At 38.5% G+C, this 25,253-nt stretch overlaps 1 protein-coding gene across 1 annotated transcript; it reads left to right on the forward strand.

Moving 5' to 3' along the window:
• Nucleotides 1-1,135: 1,135 nt before the first annotated feature.
• LOC139736456 (phosphorylase b kinase regulatory subunit beta-like) lies at nt 1,136-25,162 on the forward strand. The gene is made up of 23 exons (XM_071647209.1): nt 1,136-1,210; nt 3,647-3,785; nt 5,736-5,835; nt 6,231-6,392; nt 6,991-7,127; nt 7,869-8,028; nt 9,423-9,620; nt 12,066-12,201; nt 12,831-12,986; nt 13,708-13,811; nt 14,172-14,318; nt 14,967-15,155; nt 15,981-16,063; nt 16,706-16,852; nt 18,017-18,143; nt 18,864-18,990; nt 19,725-19,873; nt 20,656-20,858; nt 21,435-21,489; nt 22,059-22,209; nt 22,711-22,880; nt 23,147-23,221; nt 24,295-25,162. The coding sequence occupies exons 1-23, from the start codon at nt 1,144-1,146 to the stop codon at nt 24,499-24,501; spliced, it is 3,189 nt and encodes a 1,062-aa protein (XP_071503310.1). The 5' UTR covers nt 1,136-1,143; the 3' UTR covers nt 24,502-25,162.
• The last annotated feature ends 91 nt before the right edge of the window (nt 25,163-25,253 follow it).

The following is a 25,253-nucleotide window of genomic DNA, read 5'->3' on the forward strand; positions in this document are numbered from 1 at the left end:
ATATATATATATACATACATATACATATATATATACATATACATATATATATAGACATAGATATATATATATAATTGTATATTTCAATGGAAAGAAATTTAACCCATACATGAGTTTGTATAATTTCCAAGTATATGAATATATATATGTGTATATATATATATATATATATACTTTGAAATTATTCAAACTCATGTATGGGTAAAATTTCTTTCCATTAAAAGGCCATAGTGAACATTACTGCAACGTCTGCGAGTCATTCCTTTGTCACACACACACACACACACACACACACACACACACACACATATGTTATATAATTATAGTCGAGACAATGTAATGATGACAAAAGATGTTGCAGGAAGCCGGCTGGTGGGAAGCTGTCGACCTTGGTCTTCTTCAGCTGTATTGTCTGCTAAGCAGACGTGTGTGTTACGTGGGTGTCTTGTGGCTGTCTTGTCAAGACACCCAAGTAACAAGAACCCGGCCGAATGTCACACCAGCTTTAAAAAGACAATCAATGCATGTCTGTATTTTTTTGCCACTAGATCTTCGCCCTTTCACTTGAATTTTGTTTATTCATTAAAAAAAAAGAGTAAAAGACTGTGAATCTTATTTTCAATTCTCATCAAATAATTATGAAATGTATTTATAAATACATTATTTTTATTTATTACAGTTAAAACTGTGATAAATAACTTAGCGCTTGGGACTTTGTTGATGATTTTCATGAAGTTATCACATAAAAGTCTAAGAAATCTCGGCTCAAAGTCGTTCATTATTATGTAGGCCTTATATACCTAATAATGTAGAAAAGTGATATCCATTTCATGAAACAGAACCCAGATCCGGGCGATCATTGACAACTCGTAGAATGTAGAGTTGTACCTCCATGCTATACTCATGATCGCGATCAAGCTAAAAGATTTTTTCCAGTGGTGGGAGGAGAAAAATCTCTTTGCGATCAAGTAAGGTTTCTTTTCTTGGTGTGGACAGGGAGGTGAGACACCTCCCTGCCTGGTGGGGATAACACTCGTAAGTGCCCATTGTGCGCGCCGCGGGCAACGCGTTACTAGTATGCCCATTCCACGAACGGGTACCGCGCGAATGATCCCGACGTACGTGCACAGCCAGACTGTCAAGATGGCACCCGAAGCAGACGACGACTATCACAAGCAGGTCAAAAATTTGAATTATTACTATTGTCTGGGTACGTATGACAGCACTTTTGTAGTCTGAACTGCTTTTAAATATAATCGGCCAACTTTCCTCCCCAGATGCGGTTGACCTTCACGTGTCATTGATAGAAACTCTCAATTTATGACGAGTGTCGCACCAAACAAGCGAGCGAACGCGCAATATATTACTCGAGAGTATTCGTACCCCAAATAGCGTAGGCAGCGAGTGCAGCACAGCATGCAGCATTGCAGGGACATAGTACTAGTAACCCCTCCGACCGACCGGCCCCCGGGGGCGCGGGGGCGCTCAAGAAAGGGTTAAAGTATGTAGGCCTTACCAGTTACGTTAAATTTACATGTATTTGTAAACTGCATGCTGTTGACGGGAGCTTCGCGTTCGGGCTTTGCTGTCCTTGCTAGATCAAATGCTACCTTGTCAGGGAAATTGTCTGGATCGACTTCCCCTTTTAATACAAACTGAGGATGTATGTAGCTTGTAAATTCACACTGAAAAGTGGTGCACTATCTTGCATCAGAATGATGTTGATACTGCCTTCTCTGCACTTTTGAACAACTTCAGTAACGTTAGGTCCCTAAAACTTTTAATAATGTCGAGGCCTGCACAGCCTGTGGCACAGGAGTATGCTATACTAGACCCTAGTCATAATAGACTCATTTATAGTCATATCTAATGTAACTGCGACCAGCAGCCCCAACGTACAACGTACAGTGTTGAGCGGCGGGTCTCCGGGGCTATATCTAATGTTAGTAGTAATTTGTCTCTATGTTCTAGTCTACCTACTCTCCCAAAGTGCCTTGCAAATGATTTCCCCGAAGACCTCTGGCTCTGCTAGGACTAATGTTAGGAGGGCTTGCGTTTGTTGTGCAGGGTTGATGTGTTGTGAATGGGGGCTCTTGACCCAAAACCTTGAAATATATTAGTACCGGTACTGTACATGAATCCCTTTTAGCCGCTCCTTGGAACTATCGCGGGATGGTAGGGTGTCGTGCATCAGTGAGAGCTGGTGGCATGGTGAACAAGATGATTTTAAATGTTACTACTACATGTACTGTAGAACATGGGTAAACTTAGCCTAGTGGGTGGGTAAACTCGGCCACTTGTAATGCGCACGCTGGGGGCCGAGTTTACCCATAACTATGGTAATTGAATGTACAATAAAAGTGACTGTGCAGTTATAGTGCAAGTAAAAAACTAGACAGAAAGATCCGTCAGTCTGGAGGACTCTTTTTCTTTTTTGCCATTAACGCTGTCCTCCGTAGACAGACGGAAGGATGCAGTACCCATTGCTGTGTGGATGTTCTTAACCACTGTCTCTATGGAAAATTGGGTGAGGTACCTCACCCTTCTCGATTGCGTCTAATTCACGGCCCTAGGTCGGCAAATTTAAGCTTGTATAGTGAAATTAGCTTTTTAAGAATACATTAAACTCACCAGATTAATGAATAATCCAAGATTTTTGTAGAATTTTCAACGTAAAACACAGCCTGTCGCGTCGTCACGTTCAAACTGCAGAAACATACACTATGAATCTATCAGCCAATCACATGTGAGGTAGTTTCTACGTGTTTGTTTTACTTAAACAGGTACCTCGCATGTGATTGGCTTACAGATTCAAAATGGCGACTTACAGCTTGCGAACGGCGATGTTGCGATATCGATAAAATGTCTGCGTTATAACCGAGTTTATGTGAGTATTTTGATTGCACAATTGAGAAATTTATCCCAAATATTGCTGCATAATGTGTCATGTCATGTCAAACTTGTTTGAATGTAAAAAAGCTGTCTGAAATTTGGTTTATCGTAACGTTTGATTTGTGCGCGACTGCTCCACACAGGAGCCGCAATCATTGACTTCGGTCTGTATATGGAGGGGATCCGTGAAGCCAGATGCAGTCTCCGCGGAACATTCCCCGACGGACAGATACAGACCGATCTTTCGGTCAAGTAAAAAACATGCCTCTTTGCTTAGCTAGACTTAGAGCATGTGTGACCTAACAAGAGGCTGCATCACCTGGATGAGCTAGAAGAGCAGCCTCTCTGAATGTTGATGGGTTGGTAAATATCGACCACTACAGGTCTTGGCAGATAGTTCCAGCTTAATCTAGGTTCTGACAGCACTATTTGTTTTTTGCATGTTTTGATTTTTTGATTAGCTTATACTAGAAGTGATGAGACGTACTGGATGTCTTCTTCCCTCAACAGGTATTCAGCCAAGTATAGTTATGTAGTTACTCATTTAGAATGCTGGTGATTAATCTGCAGGAAACATGATGAGATATGATGCCAAAGTATCAAATGAGATTGTAAGTACAGTGTATACTAAAAGATCTTAATGGGGATAATGTACCTGATTATCATTATTACAGGATCTACCAAATCCTATTAGAAACACAAACAAACAAATGTGTAACAGCTTCCATTATACCACATTCCCAACTATTCCCAGTGAAGGAACAGATCCTGAGTCACCAGAGTGCAGCCCTAGGCCTCTTCCCTATCAACACAGACAGCAAGGTCAAGGAGGCAGGGGTCAGGGAGAGTGTCTACTCTGCAGTAGCAGTCTGGGCACTGGCTCTTGCTTACAGGTATGTTTTGTGACACTTTAGTAGGACACAATTTGTGTAGTTGTAATTTGGAAAAAAAAATAACCATATATATTGGAATTTAGCAATACAGTCAACCTTGCTTAAGTCGACCTCATATAAGTCGAATAATCTCCTAAGTCGAAGGTCTTTTCAAGTCCTTTTTATATTCTATCAATTTTAATTTCTCATAGGTCAAATTTTCTCAAAGTCAAAGCTATTTCTTCAATCCAAATAGATTCAGCTTAGGCAAGGTGGACTGTATAGCCAAATTATTTTGTCTAGAGGGCGTATAAATACCCACATATTAGCTAAATATTACCAATTATTATCCTTACAGAGGATTTTTAGAGCCCAAATACAAGTGTTATTTTGTCAACGCACCTCATAACCTCCAACCCACTTAACAAGTTTGTTGAACTCGACCAATATTTTTTGCCGAGGCGACCAATATTTAAAATATTGGAGGGCAAGAGGGGGATTCCCCAAAGTTTTTATAAACTGCACCGTGATTGGTTGAGATATATACGAGATGACCTGAAATAAGAAGTAAAAACGTCTGTGATTGGTCAATCACGAATTAACTAGAATATCGTTTCTTCTAAAATTCTGTGTTTATACAAACAAATTTCATATATCAATAAGTTGAAATTGTTTTTCACACAATTTTTCAAAATATCACTTTCATAACAGGAAGTTAAATTTAGGTTTGATGAAAACAAGTTGCATTTTTTTGTGCATGCAGGCGCAAGGCGACGATTGATCTGCAGCTCTGCATGCTCAGCGCTAAACTAGATAGCCCGCGCGCGATATAATGTAGCCGGCCGCCGCCGCTGCTGCGCTTGCATTTGCATGCGCGATATGCATATTACAGTTACTGTACATGTACGTACGTGTGTACAAGTACGTTATATACAGCACAGTAGGACTAGTTGTGGTAGTAGTAGCCTAATTCGATCTTTCACGATCTACGGTAGATGTGACGTGAATTGTTTCTCAGATCTCGGATACAAATACATCTAATTCTGGTCTAAATTAGCTAGATCTCGGTCTAGCAGTAACATGACGGCTACCTTGGATACATAGATCACTGTTTTATCAGAGACTGAAGTGGATTAACTTGCACTGAAGAGTGTACATGTACCATACCCCATGTCGGGATCACTACACAGTAGGAACAGCACTCGGAGTCGGAGACAGAAAGGGTAGGCCAAAGTGAAAACATTCTTTGCTAAAATCCTCTGTAGGATAATAATGATGATATTGAATGTCCTATTTTCGATTAATACAAGGAAATATTGGACTCGCTAAGCAAAATATTGGACTCGTCTTCGACTCGTCCAATATTTGTGCATAGCTCGTCCAATATTTCCTTGTATTAATCTCAAGGCCATCCAATATTCTACCCTGTAGAAGGAAGATGCATAAATGTGCTTATATAACTAATGTTTCATTATGCAAAGTATCAAGGATATTTTGAGTAGTAACATAGCTCATCAAAAATCAGGAGTAGTGTGTGCAATTTTGTCTGAAACATGCATTGGATAAAGATCATAATTATGCTGTATATGTGGTCAACAAGCAGGTCGGTATTGAAAATCTGCAAAAATATTCATAAAATTTAATAAAAATAAAACAACACACACAAAATAATGCATATTCCAGCAAGAGTTGCTAAATCTCACACATTTTGTAGTGAATGACCTAGGTAGATAATTCTGTTCTTTTTTTTTGTCAACATTTGTTGTCCATTTTGAATATTCAACAAATCGAGTCTGAAAGAGTATCATAGTTAACAAGATGTCTCTGAAGTATTCTAAAAGTAAAAGTTAGTTTAAATAAACAAACAAAAAGATGTCCTGTGTTATGTAATGCAAAAGTTTACTTCCGAGCATCTCAAGTTCAAAAACTATGCTAAGTCTCTATTTGTTTTCTGTCATTCTTATTTCACAGGAAAATAGATAATGATGATGGGAGGACGTATGAGCTGGAGCAAAGTGCTGTCAAGTGCATGCGAGGACTTCTCTACTGTTTTATGAGACAGGCAGATAGGGTGAGAAGGAATTCATGGCATTCATTAAGCTAGGAAGAAGAATCTAGGCAAAGCATGACCTGCACAAAATTTACCTGAAAAATGAATAATATTTATTCATTAACAAATTTCCAAACAATGCAACAAGATTGCGTGAATATCCTGTGTGTGAACATTTTAGTTTTGGTTGTAATCATAACAAATCTTGGCAATTTACAATTCATTTCTCTAAATTGTGAAATCATACCTGTACTATTTATCAGTTCAAATCTTACTATATATGAACTATTCACAAAGAGATACTTTTAATCGTGGAGGTGAAAATTATGATGCAAATATTGGTTTACACCATCGTGAAGAAACATTTTTAATTTGTCATTAGTCAGTGAATTGTGTCTGTGGACTTCATTGCATAGGTGGAGAGGTTCAAGTTTACCCAGAGTGAGGAGTTTGCACTCCATTCCCGCTATGACCTGAACACAGGAAACTTGATTCCTGGGAAGTTCCACCATCTTCAGATTGATGCCATCTCAATTTACATCCTCTACCTTGTGCAGATGATATCTTCCGGGTTGCAGGTAGGAGTATTTTGTTGCTGGTAGTGATAATGATCATCATAACAACAGTGACGTCACAGTGGTGGTGGTAATGATGTTGATGTGAACCAGGAGGCTTCACTCCCCCGGCTGCATGGTCGGTGGTGATGGTGGTGGTGGTGGTGGTGGTGGTCGTGGTGGTGATGGTGGTGATGGTGGTGGTGATGGTGATGGTGATGGTGGTGATGGTGGTGGTGATGGTGATGGTGACGGTGGTGATATAGTGGTGACAGCAATAGTGATGATGATGATATGAACCAGAGAGGCTTTGCTCCCTCAAATCAAGATGTTTTCATAACTTATGATAGCAGTGTAGCTTGTTGTGATGATGGTGAGGCTGGTTGTGATGGTGAGGTTAATTGTTATATTCATGTTAAAATGGCTAACTATGAACAAAATATCTCTGTGTGACTATCACATAATGAACAGAAACATATAGAGAAAGCAACCAAATAGTAAGAGGTACAGGAGTTTTGAATTTATATAATATGCATTTATTGATAGACATGTAATATTATTCATCATTGTCATTCAAAATATTTGAATATTTCTTTCATGAATAACTCATTTTACTCTCCAGATTATCTACACTTTGGAAGAGGTCAGTTTTGTTCAGAATCTTGTGTACTGTGTAGAGAGAGCATACCGAACCCCTGACTATGGGATGTGGGAGAGAGGCAGCAAGTACAACACAGGGAAGAAGGAACTTAATGCAAGGTACAGTGTAAATCTCAAAGAGTACAAAGCTGAAAGTAACACTACAAATTGAAATGGGAGCACTTGTTACATGTTATCTTAATATGTTGTGTCACATTTATGGACCAGAGTTTTGTGTATATGCTACAGCAGTCAAACTGGATAATACAGTTGAGATTAGATGTTGCCAGATATCAGAAGAGAAAACCAGATTTCTGCAATAGTCTCAGTGGTTTCTGCCAGCAAAATAGACATTTCAGACAAATGGAAATTGAAAGAGTCGAAATGCAATCAGCAATACTTGGTAGATGGGTGGTACTTGAAAATACCTCCACTTTAAGCATGTTATTTGCAATGTGGAGATATTTATGCCAAGAGGCAGTTAGGTGTGTGCAGAAATAAATGGAACTTCTTATCCCTTGGGTGACAATACCTCGTCTCTCATTTGGCATTTATTCATACTATATACACTGTTATTTTCGCATACAGATATTTTCGGGCATGAGGAGGTCATAGATAATTTCGCGAGATGTTGTTTTCGCAAATTGACGCCAACGCTAACGTAAATGCACTAGCACCCAAGCGCATCGAGACATATTATTTGACGTCAACATTGATGTTGTTTTGCGAAAATGAGCAAGTTTTTTTTTTTTTTTGCTTTCCTAGAAATTCATGATTTTTTAGATACAAGGTTTTGTCACCCCAGGACAATACGCTAAGCCTAACAGAAAACGTAACTGTGTTGTATCTCTTGTCTTTTAGCTCCATTGGAATGGCTAAAGCAGCACTGGAGGCTGCCAATGGCTTCAACCTTTTTGGCAAGGAAGGCACCTCCTGGTCCATCCTCTATGTGGATCCAGATGCTCATGCCAGGAACAGGACCACCCTGGAGAGTCTTGTGCCCAGGGAAAGCAGCTCAAAGGTCTGAGACCTTATCATATGCCAGAGCTTTGGCTTATTACTTGTAAAGCTTATATATTAGAGGGGATCTTGCTAAGAATTTCACGTGCAGACAAGGGGAAGCAAATTAAGATGTGTTATCTCAGCTCTCTCATCCATAAGTTGTATCCATTGATCTATTTTATTCATAACATTACATTAATTAGCATATGACCAATATTTTGACATTGTGCTTTGAGAAATTTTCTCCCTTTGACCCAGATGTATTTTGCTGGCTTAAGCACATATTTTCCAGTGAGAGATTGGGTTACATGTATGCAGTATATCAAAGTCATTAGCACATTGACAGTCTGAGCACGCAACATATTGTTATTGAGTCATCAGTGCAATGATCAAAGAATATTCTTGATATGGCTGTCACATGACTGTTGTGGAATTTGCTTAAAGCTTTCTCTGTTTTGTTGTCCCTGCCGAACGAGTTCGAGCAGGGGACTATGAAACGGGCTCCATACGTGTGTGTGTCCGTGTGTGTCTGTGTGTATGTGTGTGCTCCGTGTGTGATCAAAATGTTCAATTTGCTACTTCTCTGTCATTTATGAGCCAATTTTGATTCTGTTGGCTTTATATGATAGCACTACATGGGAGCTTTGAAACTTGTACACAGAATTTCAGTTGTGACCTTTGACCTTGACCTTTGACCTATATTGTACATTTTGCTACAAAATGCTACTCCTTCGCCATTTCTAACCCGATTTCGATTCCGTTTGCTTTATGTGATGGCACTAGGTGAGGGCTTCAAAACTTCTACACAGAATTTTGACTTTTGACTTCTTTGACCTTTGACCTTGATTTTTGACCAGTATTGTACATTTTGCTACAAAATGCTACTCCTTCGCCATTTCTAACCCCGATTTCGATTCCGTTTGCTTTATGTGATGGCACTAGGTGAGGGCTTCAAAACTTCTACACAGAATTTTGACCTTTGACCTTGATTTTTGACCTATATTGTACATTGGCTACAAAATGCTACTCCTTCGCCATTTCTAACCCGATTTCGATTCCATTTGCTTTATGTGATGGCACTAGGTGAGGGCTTCAAAACTTGTACACAGAATTTTGACCTTTGACTTCTTTGACCTTTGACCTTGATTTTTTACCTATATTGTACATTTTGCTACAAAATGCTACTTCCGGCGGGGACATGTATTACGCACCGCGTAATTTCTACTTTTCCTTGTTCCTTTTATGACTGGGAAATGTCATGAGTAATACATGATTTTTCTTACATATTTTATTCATGGCTCTCCTAAAGATATGGCAAGGAAGTTATGACAGTACAGATTCTATTCAATATAACTCTTTCATTGAAACTAGACTTCTATGAAATGACTGATATCCTCCCATTATTCTACCCAGAACACAGATGCATCTCTGATTCCGACAGTCAGCTTCCCGGCCTTTGCCCTGGATGATGCAGGTTTAGCAGAAGCCACCATGGACAAGATCAAGAGAAAGCTACAAGGGAAGCATGGATTCAAACGGTTCTTAAGAGATGGGTATGGGACTGTGCTGGAAGACAAGGAGAGGAAGTATTACAAGCCTACAGAAGTAAAGGTAGGCATGAATTTACCACTCTCCTTACCACCTTATCCCACTTATAACCTGTTTTCGTTTTGTTCTTTTGTGTTTTTTACAAACAGTAAAGGGTAGCCTCTTAACAGCCTATAATCTATCAGGTAATAGATATTATCACATACAACAGACAAAAATAATGTTCCGTGCAGATAATGTTTGACCTTCTGTTAAAGTAAATCATGCTCATTGGCGACGTCACATTTTTAAAAGTTGGGGGGCCCAGTTTATATATTCTGGCGGCCACTTCCGGGTTTCCTCAGCTAACAAGCAAAAATAAAGAAAAAATAAAAAAATAGCCTTCAGTGCAACTTCTGCTGCCACTTCTAGGGTGAAAAAAGTGGGGAGGGGGGGCAAGGTGGTTACACCCTGTGTATTCCTATATCAACAACAACAACAACAAAAGGTGGGAGGAGCCCCCTCCCCGTTCTGCCAGCCCTGATACTGTAAACTTGGAAGAATTATTTGCATTTCATGTGACATGAAAGCAAATACTTTTGCTTGTAATATGAAATAATATTTTATCTATTGATTCTGCAGAATTATAAATGCAAGTACTTTGTTTACCCAACACAAAAATAATTACTTGTGTGAAAATTTCCGCTTTAAAGATAATATAAAGTTTTGGTACCTCAAAAGTTTCAGTGAATATTTGTGTTTCAGGTTAAAGTACCTTTCATATAACTGACACTGTGAGACTTACTCGCCCCAAAGTGCTCTCATGTCTTTGTAATTATGCAATTAACTGCGACCAGCAGCCCCATACGCATAGCGACCAGCAGCCCCATACGTATAGCATAATGGGGCTTCGCATTGTAACATTCAGGATCATGACAGATTTAGTATTGCGGGTAAATATCAACTTAAAATCCAAAAATTTCTTCAATTTGAAGACTTACCAATTAAGTTGAAGTATTGAAAACAGGCTTTGGGCAACGTTTGGTTCTGCCAATAGTCCCTTTCTGTTCGAATTGATGACTGAATGTGACTCGGTCGAGAGGACCTTGGGAGAGCTACATACACTGAATACTACGGCCAGCGCATGCACACACAAACATCTTATCCGTTCATGGATTTGAAATTTGTGCGCATGTGATGTGTGCGCATGCGCTGGCTGTTTTATTCAGTATATGTAGCTCTCCCAAGGTCCTCTCGACCGAGTTACGTTCAGTCATCAATTTGAACAGAAAGGGACTATTTGCAGAATCAAACGTTGCCCGAAGCCTGTTTTCAATACTTCAACTTAATTGGTAAGTCTTCAAATTGAAGAGATTTTTGGATTTAAAGTTGATATTTATCCGCGATACTAAATCTGTCATGATCCTGAATGCTACAATGCGAAGCCCCATTACGCTATGAGTATGGGGCTGCTGGTCGCAGTTAGCTATGCGTACACGTGTTTTGTATGGGGCTGCATGCTGCTGGTCGCACGCCGTCGAACGGCGGCGGCTCTGGTACAAAACCATTATTGCATGATTACTAAGACATGAGAGCACTTTGGGGCGAGTAAGTCTCACAGTGTTAGTTATATGAAAGGTACTTTAACCTGAAACACAAACTAAGACAAGGAAATTCAGGGAAACTTTTGAGGTACCAAAACTTTATATTATCTTTAACAAAACTATGTGCTGTTTATTCTTTAGGAAGGAAATACTTACTTCTATTAAAGTATATTATTTTTTTGCATTCTGTTAAAATGATTTAATTATTCATGAATAGCACAATTTCTCCATTTTTGAAGTTGAAAACCAGAACCTTACTGTACTAAGCATTATCGGCATACCTGCCAGAAATCTGAACACTTTTTTGAGAGAGAATTTCAGAAGTAATGTGCATGGGGCACAATCTGAGCTGCCAAAGACCATTGTCATTGTTGTTGTCATCCATTCATCTTGAGAGATGACAGTGCTGCACAGGCAATGGATTCGCATCGCCTTGAGTGACAATCTCAGAAGCACTTGAGCAGCTGAAGTCAGTTGGTGCTGAGGTATAGGCTGCCTTTGTCTTCCTCCTGGCTCTCTCCTCAGCTTGCTGATCATTTCTTGCAGCTTTAGCCTGCTTGACATCCTCTCTAACAGTACCTTTGCACAGCTGGTTTTTGTCAGCTGAACCTTCCTAGTGTTGTTGTCGATGTCAGCTATCTTCATGTTGTGTATGCACATGTCCTTGAAATGAAGATGCGGTCTTCCTATGGGGCAAGACCCTTCTCATAGCTCTCCATACTATATATCCTTTTTTTATTTCATGTGTTTACCATTTGTTGCTATAACGGCAAAATGCTGGAATGCATATGGAATATGTATTTTAAAAATCTGATTAAATGTTAGTACTGGTATTCAAAAAATCACAACAGTTCATGTTAAATTGGAATCATTGGCAAGCATGTATCTGTATGAATTTCCTATCCCATTGTAACATCCACTCCAGATGTATGACACCATTGAGTCCCAGTGGCCCCTCTTTTTCATCTTCATGATGCTGGATGGTCTGGCTAAGAACAAAAGCAGTCAAGTAGAGGAGTACCACAATCTTCTCCAGCCACTTCTCAAGCAGACCAAATATGGTAGGCCAGAGAATCTTAAAGTTTACAGCCTTTTAGTGGTGTGACTTTAATTTGACTGAAATGTTGGATGGCATAGATACTGTAATCAGTCTTTGCATGAGTCACACAGAAATGTGTCATTTTATACCAGTATCTGTTAGGAGATGTGTATGCTGTAGGCAAACCTCTTCTCAAGTAAATCATATCTCTCTGCTCTGAGACACACATCTTCATTCTCTACTTGTACATTTCTACTGCATCTGTGTTGATGTATGATTGATTCTATCATCAGTGGTATTTTGTTTTCAGACACTTGCTGAAACCAGTGAAGTATATGTACCATTAGTCAATCAATTAGAGGCTTGTTTTCAAGCAAATTAGCATACTGCATATTCTTTGTTAAATGTTTGCCTGTTTTTTACAGAAAACAATTGTATGTATTGTTCGAAAAAAATAACAATAATGATATATTGCTATGAATACTTTCTAAATGATGATAACATTTCATATTGGCATCTGAGTATGGTAACACAGGTATACTTACGCCTTGGCCCCAAAGGGTGCTGGAGGCATTATACTTTTGGCTTGCCATCTGTGTGCCTGACTGTCCTAAATCCTGTTGTTCTATTACAATTTCTTCAACATGTCAGGAAAGATAGTTCCCAAGTACTACTACGTACCAAATGGCTGCATTGAGAGTGAGAGACGTCATCCAGGCAGTCAGTCAAGGCTTGCCAGCTCTGAGGGAGAAGGGAATAATGTCTTCCTATGGGGGCAGTCGATGTACATCCTGACATGTCTCATGAGTGAGTATAATCCCAACATGAATTTTACCATGCAGTGTATGTATGGCTGTCACAAATACTGTAAACCAGACATTTTCAGGTGCATGAAATTTCTGTGAATTTCAAGAGGCGCTAAGATTTGCAAAAGTAGAATTCCCACAAAAGTTTTTGTCTACAAAATGCATTGAATTCCAGTGGAATGTTGTACACCATCATGGTCGGGAATTCACACTTAAGTTTCATGCCACATAAAAGGCCATCGGCTCCAATTCGCAAAAGCTTCATATTGTGAATGTTTGTGGTATTACCGTAGTAGTTGAAAGATACATATACAGTGGCTACTAGCAGGACCTTAAAGCAATGCCTCTGATTTCATATAAATAAATAGAATATATAGCAGGATTGCTGGCCTACAAAGTATTGTTCTCTTGCAAGCATGATAAGGTACTCGAGCAGGAGATCGGGCAGTGCAGTAAAAAGGACATAATTTGTATATCTATCAGCAACAGAATTCATGGTCATATTATAACTTATGCTTGAGATTAAATAATTGCACAAAGTACTCTTTTGGCTGGGGCAAACACTAGCAAGGGACTGCTACTCTCTTCTAAATGACTGTCACTGTGACAAATGTTATAGATTGCAGTGAAGACATCAACATACCTTATGTATCATTACATCATTAGCCTAGCAATGACAACCCATATTGATTGTGTTTAGTTTCATTTTATATGCATTGCAGTGGATGGCCTCATCACAATCAATGAAGTTGATCCTGAGGCTCGCTTTCTTGGTTCAGCCCTCTGCAAGAGGTACAAGCATAACACCAGGCACTCTGCATTTGAGGTGAGAAAAAATTGACTTGCCATGCATTAGTCCTTTGTAATTTCTAATCCTGAGCAATGACATTAATGTCACAATTTAGAAAGGATCATTAAAGAGTAACAGTAGTTCTGTAATCATATTTAATGCTTTGTAAATGTTTGAAAATACAAAGAACTTCCAAACATGTTTATCATATTAGACCGCTTCAATTTGTGTCAAAGAATTATGAAGACAGAGTATATTCCTTATGTTACAATTTATTGGTCTTCTGTCTTGTTTTTACATGCTTAATAGAAATTCAATAAGTTTTGATGTTTGTATATTGATATCATGAATAAAATAGAAAGCTGAAGATACTTCTTTTCTTTGCCATGAATACAGACAATGACGAAGGATATGACAGTCCAAATGGCTTTCATAGCAGAGAGCACCAGACTGCAGACTACCCTAGCAACCTATGGCATTCAATCACAGACCCCGACTCAGATTGAACCCATCCAGATATGGCCGCCAGCAGAGTTGATAAAGGTAGTACAATGGTGGAATATGTACGAGGGTATTACTGTAGCTTTAGCTAGTGATCATTCAGTGTTTCTGTTAGATATATAAACCTTGAATATCAACAGTACAATTCCCAGTTATAGATGTTGGTTCTGTTTTCCCCAATTGGAGTCCTGAGGGGCATTTCATGAAGCGTTTTGTCTGACATATTGGTCGGACAAATTTGCTCTCAGCCAATCAGATGCAAGGATTTCAGTAGCTTATAACAGCTTGTCAGAAAAATATCCGACTAAAACGCTTCATGAAATGCCCCCAAGGTGTACTGATGTTTATCAAAAATGAACAAAAAAGATTAGATTTTTTTTTTACTGTGAATAAGATTTCATATGGTAATAACAAAACCTCCAAAAAAAGATTTCAAATGCCAAAGCCTCAAAACACATATCTAAAAAGAAATAAAAAAATAAAAAAGAAATGCCATGGATTCTCTTCATAGCACATTGGGAACCTCTCTTTTGCAGATGAGTATAGTTGATTGATTTTTTTTTTTTTTTATGTAAGTGATATATTACATTAGCTAAATCTGCATGTGTTGTAATATCTTGTGGAATGAAAATGTGCGGCTATTATTTGCTGAAATTGACTTATTTCCTGCAATGTGTATTTCTACTGCAGGCCCTGACCTTCCTAGGGCAGAATGAGAAACTTGGTCTGACTGGTCGACCAAATCGACCCATTGGTATCATCGGGACATCCAAGATATATCGCCTCCTTGGCCGAACTGTCATCTGTTATCCACTTCAATTTGATCTGATGGATTTCTACATGTACCAGGATCTGTCTTTCTTGGTAGATGACATCAAGGTAAGCTGGAGGGCAAGGTAGGCTAGAGGACAAGATAGTCTATGTCACAGTTGTCATGCGTGATTTATTGGGTGTCCATCCAGTGTGTTTGGTCACAACCAAAGTGACATAGCACTAGCATGTCCTGGTTACGCCTCTCATGAACAGTATACACATCTACCAATGCCAACAGAGGTCTTATTTTAATTGTAAGAATTGAATATGCAAAATTTTAGCTGTGTACAGATTCACTTGTATTTTGCAATCTATGTGCCTTCATTTGGTTCAATTGCAACAGATGATTTAGTGTGTTGCTTTCTGAGAGATGGGCCAACAATGCCTCAATGAATGCTATCTAGCTAGGCCAGATAAATCCAGAATGCAGTTCATGCTAGTTCTATGAACTCACCCTTCATTTCTGTGTTCTTATAATACCGCCATTAGATATTTCTTTGGTTGGTTGACGTACATTCCACAAAACTCGCTTTGCTGCATCTGCCATCTTGAAAAGAGCTGTTGTAGATGTACAGTAACAGTACCAGTACTCCGTTACCAGCGGTATACCTTAGTGCCTGTAACAGTGTAAAACCTCTTTGTTGTTAACCATGAGAAATATTAGAAAATATGCCTCTCACGATATGGATGTTGGTGGCGCATGGATTGTGAAATGGGAGAATTGATGAGATTATGAGTCTTTGAGAATATATTATACAGATACATATTATCTATCTTACTGTCTCATTACTATTATCTAATCTCTATGCAGTTCTTACAAGTATGGCCCTCTTGCCATGAAAGTGATTTAAAAGGCTATATTTTCGTTGAATGTCATCTCTCACCCCACAGAACCTAGTAGCCTTTGTGAGGAAGTCATGGAAGTTTGTAGGGAGACCAACAGTCTGTGTCGTCATCAGAGAAGAGCATTTTAGGTAAGCAGGAAGGAACTCTGTCTTGACAGCTACCAGCCAATCTCACATGCTTCATTATATGATGTTCAAATATGTTTCTGTTACTATAAATAAGAAAACAGAAGAGAAGATGTCTTGATTCTAATGTGATTAGTACTCTAGTGTATTATAAGGTCATTCATATGTTATGAAGATTTAAGGTTTTTGAGCTTCAAATTATAGTTACAAGATGATCTGTGCTGCAATACAAGACTGTTAGTCACATGATCCCAAGCACAACATTGACAATGACAATCTCACTGTAGCAACATTACAGGGTTGTGTGTACACTCACAGTGATATTATTTCATCATACCTTGAAAGGAAGCAAATTGAATGTGAGCACTGACAGGACCAAAGTTTTTTAACTCGTTGAGGACGAGACCCGAGTATGCTCGGGCAGGTGTCTATGGGAAATGTGTGTTGTAGCAAAATCAGTTCGTCCTCAATGGGTAAAATCTTTTTTTGAATTTGTAGATATCTTTCTAAGTGGTCATTATAGTGTGTGATATTAATAGAGCATGAGTGAAAAACTGTGTGTGTGCAAAATATCACTCATTTCCAGTCTAATATCAAAGTAGGATAGTACGAACCTATTGTTTATATTTGTGATAATGGTTGTAGTGGGCCTGAGTGTACAGCCATGCTAGAGATGTTAGCCTCCTTCAAACGTGGCTCCTGCCATGGAATCCGAGTACGAGTGGACAGGCTTCAGACTCTCCTTGCCTCATCTTCTGTGGAACATCTAGACTTCCAGATGCCAGAAGGCAGGTGAGTAAAGACATCACCTAGATATATCAAGATGATATTGACTGTATCATCTCACCTTTTGTACGTGGGTTATCATTGTGATGAGACTGATACAATATTAGTATTGAGCACTTACGGCACTGTCACATTGTCCATGAAATGGTGTTATATTACACTGCATTGAGTACTGAAGTGTGATGTCATAGTCATTCATCACCATGAAAACTGGTTCTAAACAGCCTTATATGTTCCAAGTGTTTGTTCATGCACCTGGTTCCAACCCATTTTTTTTTTTTGTCCCTGCCGAACGAGTTCGAGCAGGAGACTATGAAACGGGCTCCGTACGTGTGTGTGTCCGTGTGTCCGTCCGTCTGTCTGTGTGTGCGTCCGTGTGTGATCAAAATGTTCAATTTGCTACTTCTCTGTCATTTATGAGCCAATATTTATTCTGTTTGCTTTATATGATAGCACTACATGGGAGCTTTGAAACTTCTACACAGAATTTCAGTTGTGACCTTTGACCTTGATTTTTGACCTATATTGTACATTGGCTACAAAATGCTACTCCTTCACCATTTCTAACCCGATTTCGATTCCATTTGCTTTATGTGATGGCACTAGGTGAGGGCTTCAAAACTTCTACACAGAATTTTGACCTTTGACCTTTGACCTTGATTTTTGACCTATATTGTACATTGGCTACAAAATGCTACTCCTTCGCCATTTCTAACCCGATTTCGATTCCATTTGCTTTATGTGATGGCACTAGGTGAGGGCTTCGAAACTTGTACACAGAATTTTGACCTTTGACTTCTTTGACCTTTGACCTTGATTTTTGACCTGTATTGTACATTTTGCTACAAAATGCTACTCCTTCGCCATTTCTAACCCGATTTCACTTCTGTTTGCTTTATGTGATGGCACTAGGTGAGGGCTTCAAAACTTCTACACAGAATTTTGACCTTTGACCTTTGACCTTGATTTTTTACCTATATTGTACATTTTGCTACTAAATGCTACTTCCGGCAGGGACATACATGTGTATGCGTAATTTCTACTTTTCCTTGTTTTTGTTTTTTTTTGCTGATGCCTTTTTACTTGTACTTACAATGAATGAAAACTGCACAGAGTTTGGGGCCAAGATTTTTAATCAGCATTTTTTTTTTCTTAATATACACATGGCAGTGCTGCTAAACTCCTCTTCAAACCACTGGAAGAACTCAATGTGGATCATCTCCCTTTCAAGGCCATGAAGAAGACGAGCTCTTTCACAACACTGTCACCAAAAGAAGAGGAAGCTATTGACATAAGGGTAACTATAACAACGGACTTCCATGTCCAATAATGAATGATACTGTCTACGCCATATATTAAGCGAGTCTAAATTTTTGCAAATCGGGACTTCCCAACGATTTCGCAAGTGGTTAAATTCGTGATCGTAGAGTACTGTACTGAATGGAGAAATGTACGCGTGTGCATCACGTTCATATCGGGGTCAGAGTCTTTATTTTTGCATGTCTTTAATTTCGCGAATAGCACCTGACTCGCGAAATTCGTGAAAATAAAAACCTTGTGAAATATTCGGAGTATATAGTAGTAGGTCTTACAAATGTTGATGTAAACATACATGTGGGTTATGGTCTTGCTTGTGCACACATTTGAATATCATACTGTGGAAAATTGAAAATTGTGATTTTAATGATCAGCCCTCATTAGAACATTCTAAACTTGGGATTGAAGTCTACAGCTAGGTTGCATGTCACATTTATGTTTTGTAGTGGGATTTTTTGGTTGGTTGTTGTGTGTTGTTTTCTAGAAAGAGTTTGATTCAACTCTAACATCTGGAAAATGTAAAGCTGTTGCCAAATGGAAGTACCTGTGATCATAGCATGCTAAGGATTATTATATTACTTCCTCAAATAGCTGGTGAAAAACCCTTGTTCTTTGGCTTATCACATAATGACTCAATACTACTAATTCCCATGTCAGTGAATTATTAACCTTTAACCTTAACCCCTTGACTTGTCCACAGAGTCTTGAAGGAAAGTCCACCTCTGAGGTGATCCAAGAGCTTGGACGGAGAACATCACTACAGAGCCAGGGAGAGGTTCTGTGGGTGTTACGCAACAAGGAAGGACCATACTTTGTCATTGATGATGGTGAGTGATGTATATGAGTGTATGTCGGAAAATGCCAGCTTCCTTCCATTGTAATGTAAATCCTGGCCTTTAGTCAAATACTAATATTCATATTGTCATTATGAATACAACTTGTTTCATGATTAACTCATGATTAATGATTAATTATTGCTACTGCCGAAGACTTCTTAAGAAAAATTGCCAGTGCCAACAACATATTTGGCTGCTTAGTGTCAAATTGTGTAGTCAGTAGTGATGGAGTCTCTTTTTGCCTCAGCCATGAAGGATGCTTGAGGTGTTATTTCTGGATAGATTCCTGGGAAATTATGTAAATACAATGAATGATGAATATGAGGTCTTGTGATACGGCAATGAGATTAGATATTTCAGTGCAATGTCTGCTAATTGGAATCATTGATAAGGTATGAAATGATGTCATACTAGTATGATAGCTTTTGCCACGCAGAAGAATATATGTAAGTAGTTTTTGCGCTTGATAAATGGATAGTATGAAATAAAAATTGATATTATGATGTTACATGGCTTGATTGACACTTGACCAATGTCTTTACTTTGTCTAGTCCTATCTTTCTTTCACTGGAGGATCAGGGTTTGGTTATCTATTGTATCTGTATCTCTTTAAATAATAGCGGATTGTTATAAGGAATACCATTACATGCAAATACAGGTTTCATGAGTATTTGACTTACATCGTAATGGAGTCATGCTATTGTTGTAATGGTTACCTTGACCAGTAACCATTAGAGACCGGCTGGACATCCTCTACCAGAAGGCTCGCATCTTGAAGGACTGGTCCACTGTGCGGTACTGTGCCAGCATCATGCAGAAAGTGGTTGACAGCCTGGCTCCTTCCATCACATCCATGCTAGTTAATGGCAAATTTGTGAGTCCCTCTATGCTACGTTAAAAATCAACATTAGCCACTAATAAATGTAGATTTTCCATCAAGACTTATCTCAAAATGAATATTTCCAGCACTGTATATATATTGCATAATGTGATATTTTCTCACATGTTGCTCTAACTATCCTTTTAAAGGGCCAGGAGGAAATTTAAGAGTCATCGAAATTATGATGATCTGTGAATATGTGCTGTTATAAACTACTTGAGTGTACTATTGTGCAAAGTTGGAACGCACAACACTGATATACTTTTCAGTTGACGCTGTGGTTATCTGTTGACATGCATTTTACTATCATTCCAAAAATGCCTGAGTTTTCACAATGGCACTAGTTCTATAGGTCTAACTTCTAAATGTAGAGAACTTGTGGAAGTGTGATTACTTCAATGAAAAATAAAACTTGATAGGAGTGGTTCAATTTTCAAGCCTGAAAATTTTCTATTCATTTCTATGGAAATAAGTATGATTTGTGTGGTGTGTGTGTGTGCGCACTTTTTGTGTGCTTCAAAATGTGTGAAAACAGTATTCCTTATCTCATTGTGTTACATGCATATATCATGCAGTGTGCACTTCCATTTGTTTCAGACTTTCTTTTCTTCTCACTTTATGTCAACTAAGTATTGCACCAGCCTTCAAAATACAGACTGTATACCCCCTCCCCCCTTAGAAAAAAAATAAATAAATAGAAGAAGACATATGACAATAGTGATATTAAAAAGGTGCAGAGTAATGCATGCTACTTGTTTGTACCCTCCTGAATATAGATCACCATTGGAGTGTTTGGTCATGAGGAGGAGATCATCAGTCGACCTCACAATCCACAGGAGATTAAAACCATCATCTATGACCGCTGTCTGCCATATGATATCAGGGAGGCAGTCATGCAGCAGGAGATGGTCATTGCTCTGGGCAAACTCATCTCAAACAGACCCAAGCTCTTTGACAATGTCCTCAAGATCAGAGTAGGGTGAGTGAAAGTTTTACACTTTTCAACCAACCCAAATGTCTTCAAGTGTTTCATGCAAGACATGAAGTTCTGAGTTCAAACCTCAAATGTGAAAGAGGGTGGAGTCGGGTAATTTGCTACTTTCTGCTCATCATCTCTTAGATTTCACACTAGCAAATGGTTGCCACATATTTCTAGGTACTGTTATGGTGCACATGTTATATAAAAGAAAATTTGTTTATTTCTGACTTTGTATTTCTTTGCAAGTAAAAGTTTCTTTAATCTATTGATGTGATTTTTTTTTTTAAATACCGGGGTAATAAATTTAAAGTATATACAAAGTATGATAAATCAGATTTATATTTTGCCTATTTAAAGAATTGTACTACATGTATCTCTTGGACCACACTACCCACATACATGCAAAAAATTGCAGGCACATGAAAACAGATAGACAGACATTTGCACACATGTCAGGAAGACAAAATTACATGTCAGAATGTATGCAAAATGCATGTTTTAAAGAGTAGTATCGCATCATTTTTCATTGGTTAATATGATATGTGTTGAGAGAAATGATTGATGTTTTATTTCTAGGTGGTTACTACATGCCATGAGATCAGAACTTGAGATAACATGGAAAGAGACAGCAGTAAGTCATTACCTTCATCCATTTATCATATCTTAAAATGACTAGGACACTATGTATGAAATTATCACACTTTGTTCCCTATACTGTATACGCCGAATATTTCGCGAGGTTTTTATTTTCGCGAATTTCGCGAGTCAGATGCTGTTCACGAAATTAAAGACACGCAAAAATATTGACTCTGATCCCGATGTGAATGTGACGTACGCATGTACACTTCTCCATTCAGTACAGGACTCCACGATCGCGAATTTAACCACTCACGAAATCGTCGGGACTTCCAGATTCGCGAAAATTTAGACTCGCAAAATATGTGGCATATACAATAGTCTGACATTGTTTTGTGTTTGGCTTTGTACCAATAATTTTGTGGAGCTCAGTTCCTTTTTTTTTTTTTTGGGGGGGGGGTCACAAAATTTTGCACTGTCTCTAAATGGCAATACCAATAGTGTGTATTTTCCTAACTATGTATGTATGTCAGTTTGACATCGGAAGGAAAGAATGAAGATATGTTTTTACTAAGGAATGATGTTATTTTGATAGTGCATACTTTTCACCCTGCTTTCCTGCAGCTGATCCACAGCCTGTCACCATCACGCCTCAAAGATCTCCTCAGCCATGTCTTAGAGCTCAAGATGACAACTCTCAGCAACCGAACGTGGCTTCAGAGAAGACAGTTCAGTGGTGCCCTCAATAGGACTCCTCCACAGTTTTATGACAAAGGTATGTACAGCTGCATTGCTTCGTTACACCAGTTTAATACAGTCTAACTAGACACTTGACTCACTTTAACCTAAAGTCCTTCACGTTTGAGCTGCAGCATCAGTCATGATGTCAATTAACTTTAGTTTGGGTCTATTCTATGTATAATGGCTGACATTAACCCATTGAGGACAAATCCTGAGTATACTCAGGCAAGTGTCTATGGGAAATGCGTGTTGTAGCAAAATCAGTCCGTCCTCAACAGGTTAATGTGATGTTACACAATGATAATGATTACAGTAGTTACATTATTATCATTTTTATAATCATTACGATCATGATGCCACAGATAGGGGTAATTGTTATAATCATTTTTGCTATCATTTTTTATGTCAGTGTGATTACTTCTGCTACCAGTATAAATTCTGTTATAACTACTGCTGTCACTGCCATGACTATAATTGTTATCAATGCAGTTGTGTATATGACATTGTTTTTCATATCGTCTTGATGATGGACTAGTGTGGAACATCCTGAGCCGCACACCTTCAGGTCTGAGCATTGCTAACTACTACCTCCCACAGCAGCCTACGCTATCAGACATGACCCAAACTGACCTCAACTTTGCCCTCCGCATTGAGGAGATGTTTGGCCGCATTGCACACCCAGAATACAGGCAGCTTATGGTAGAGGTGAGATTTGATGCAAGAAATGTGTCATTATCCTGAAGTACTTTCACTCCTTATACTATCTTATCATCCCTCTTTGCCTATGAAGTGATATCTCTAATGTATTCATGACTATGGTTCATACTGATTGCTATCAAGCTACTGCAACATTTGATGTAGCATTTGATGTGTGAAGAAAATACCTTCTTCTTATATATATTCCTTTTCTATCACATTAATTCACCACTTTGTGATATGTATGTTTTGATCTGTGTATCCTGTATGCATAGCTCCTGTCTGTGGTGGCCACCATACTGGAGAGGAATCCTGAGCTACAGTTTCAGCACACAGCCAACATGGATTCTGTAAGTCGATCTGTCCATCTATCCATAAAATTCCTCTGCTGGCTAGTTGTGTTTGGTGTGAGAATGTCACAAAGAGAGCAAGAGGGCCATATTAATCCCCCTTTACAGTAAATAAGGAGTGAAATTCCAGTTGTATACATAAACAGAATTGATGTCATTATATTGCTACCAGATGCAGCTGTGATTAGCTCATCATGCAATAAAGCCTGAATATGACAATAATCAACGCTGCACACTGGTACTGGTTCAACGGTCCAGGACCTGTAAAAATCACTGTCAGACCAGTAACTTTATCAGGTATAAACCAGTAAAAGATGGAAAAACTGGGTACCTACTGGTTAGACAGACAGGTCAGGCCAGTAGAAAAAAGAAAAAAAAAGAAAAAAAAATGGGTTAGTTTGCAGTCCTGCAATAATGGTTGTAAAAAAGTACTTGTGTAGATATAGTTTGTTTGTTTGTTTATTTATTCCCATCACAATCAATCAAACATATACAAATATAAAAAATGATACAATGTTGAAAGCGGCTGGATAAGCCTCACTCAGTAAATATTGCCATCATGGCTTACTGTTTTTCAGGAGGGTCATATAGATGTCAGCTTTACAGCTGTTCTTCATCCCCTATATGAATTCACTTATGGCATCCATTTGTAAGAAAAACATGTCACTTTGTTTTCTAATAACATTGATTTATTGTCACATAATATTCGGCAGGATATAGTTGTATCTTCGAGCTATGTTTAGTTATTACACCGTGCTAGCAATCCGGAGGTCTCGGGTTCGAATCCCGATGGAAGCCCATTTTCTTTGCTCATTTTTCCACTAATATAACATTAAAGATATAGATACAGCAATTCTAGCTGGGTTCTCTTCTCTTATTAAGATAGGTTGTGATACTAAATGTCTCAATATGCTCCCATATTGTGTGTGAAGCACATGAAATTTATCTTATTTATGGGTTGTTATTTTGTGTATGTACATCATTTTTCATAAAGACTTTATTTCTATCTACTTTTGAAAAATGTGTTCAAGGTCTGATGTTCATTGTATTTTTTCCCCCCTCATAATGAAAAGATGGTACATGAGGCCTTTGAGCTCTACCGCCAAGATTACATGAAGGGAGTGGATCACAATCTAGATGACCTGACGCCATTCTACAATCTTCCCCTCATGGGCAAGAAGAGTGCCTCTAACTACCTAGCCAGGGTCGTCACTAGGCACCTCCTGAATTCTGCTCCTGTCAATGTCGCTTTGGATGCCGAGTCTTGTTCAGTGTCCTGAGGGAGGATTCCATATTGGAGGATCTCACAGCCAGGAGCAAGGCATTCTGTGGTTCAGGCAGTGGGACATGAGAAATACAATGCTACCAGCCTTACTTCATGAGAAATACTTCTTGAGAAATACAACGTTACTTCATGAGAAATACAATGCTATCAGCCACTGAGCTGGTAGTTAGGCTCTCAGATTTCTTAATTTATTTTTCAAGGCCGACTAGATACTGTTTCCTTGTATAAACAGAACCTGTATTTCATTGCATGTATGTGTTCCGGTGATATTGTACACTGTAATGCAACACTGTTTAAGCACATGTTTGTGCAGTATTGCATTATCCTCTTGGTATTTTGCCATCAGTACTATGAGCCAAATCATATTGGACAACTCAAAAAAAAAAAACAACAACAACAACAACAACAAACAGGGTAACGATAAAATTGTGAAAGAATTGTAAGTCGATGAGATGCCTATATGTTAAAAACTGTGATTTTCCTCTCCATACTCTATTTCCTGAAACGAAGAGTTGCCATAGTGAGTCAAACAAAAAAGGCATTTTGATTCAGAATTATTGTTCAAACTCACATAAAATATCAGGAATGGTAACATATAATGTTAAATGTACCAACTTTGTCTCACAAAATCAGTATTATTGAGCAAGCTGGGTAGAGAGGATGATTAATGTTTAGCTGTTAATTCTTCTTATCTTTGTGAATGCATGACAGCAAACATCCAGTGAACAGTAGGTATGGGTGTTTGGC

The sequence above is a fragment of the Diadema antillarum genome, unplaced genomic scaffold (genome assembly GCF_040938485.1).
Source record: "Diadema antillarum isolate AM-2024a unplaced genomic scaffold, OU_Dant_1.0 scf00000028, whole genome shotgun sequence".
Classification (NCBI taxonomy): domain Eukaryota; kingdom Metazoa; phylum Echinodermata; class Echinoidea; order Diadematoida; family Diadematidae; genus Diadema; species Diadema antillarum.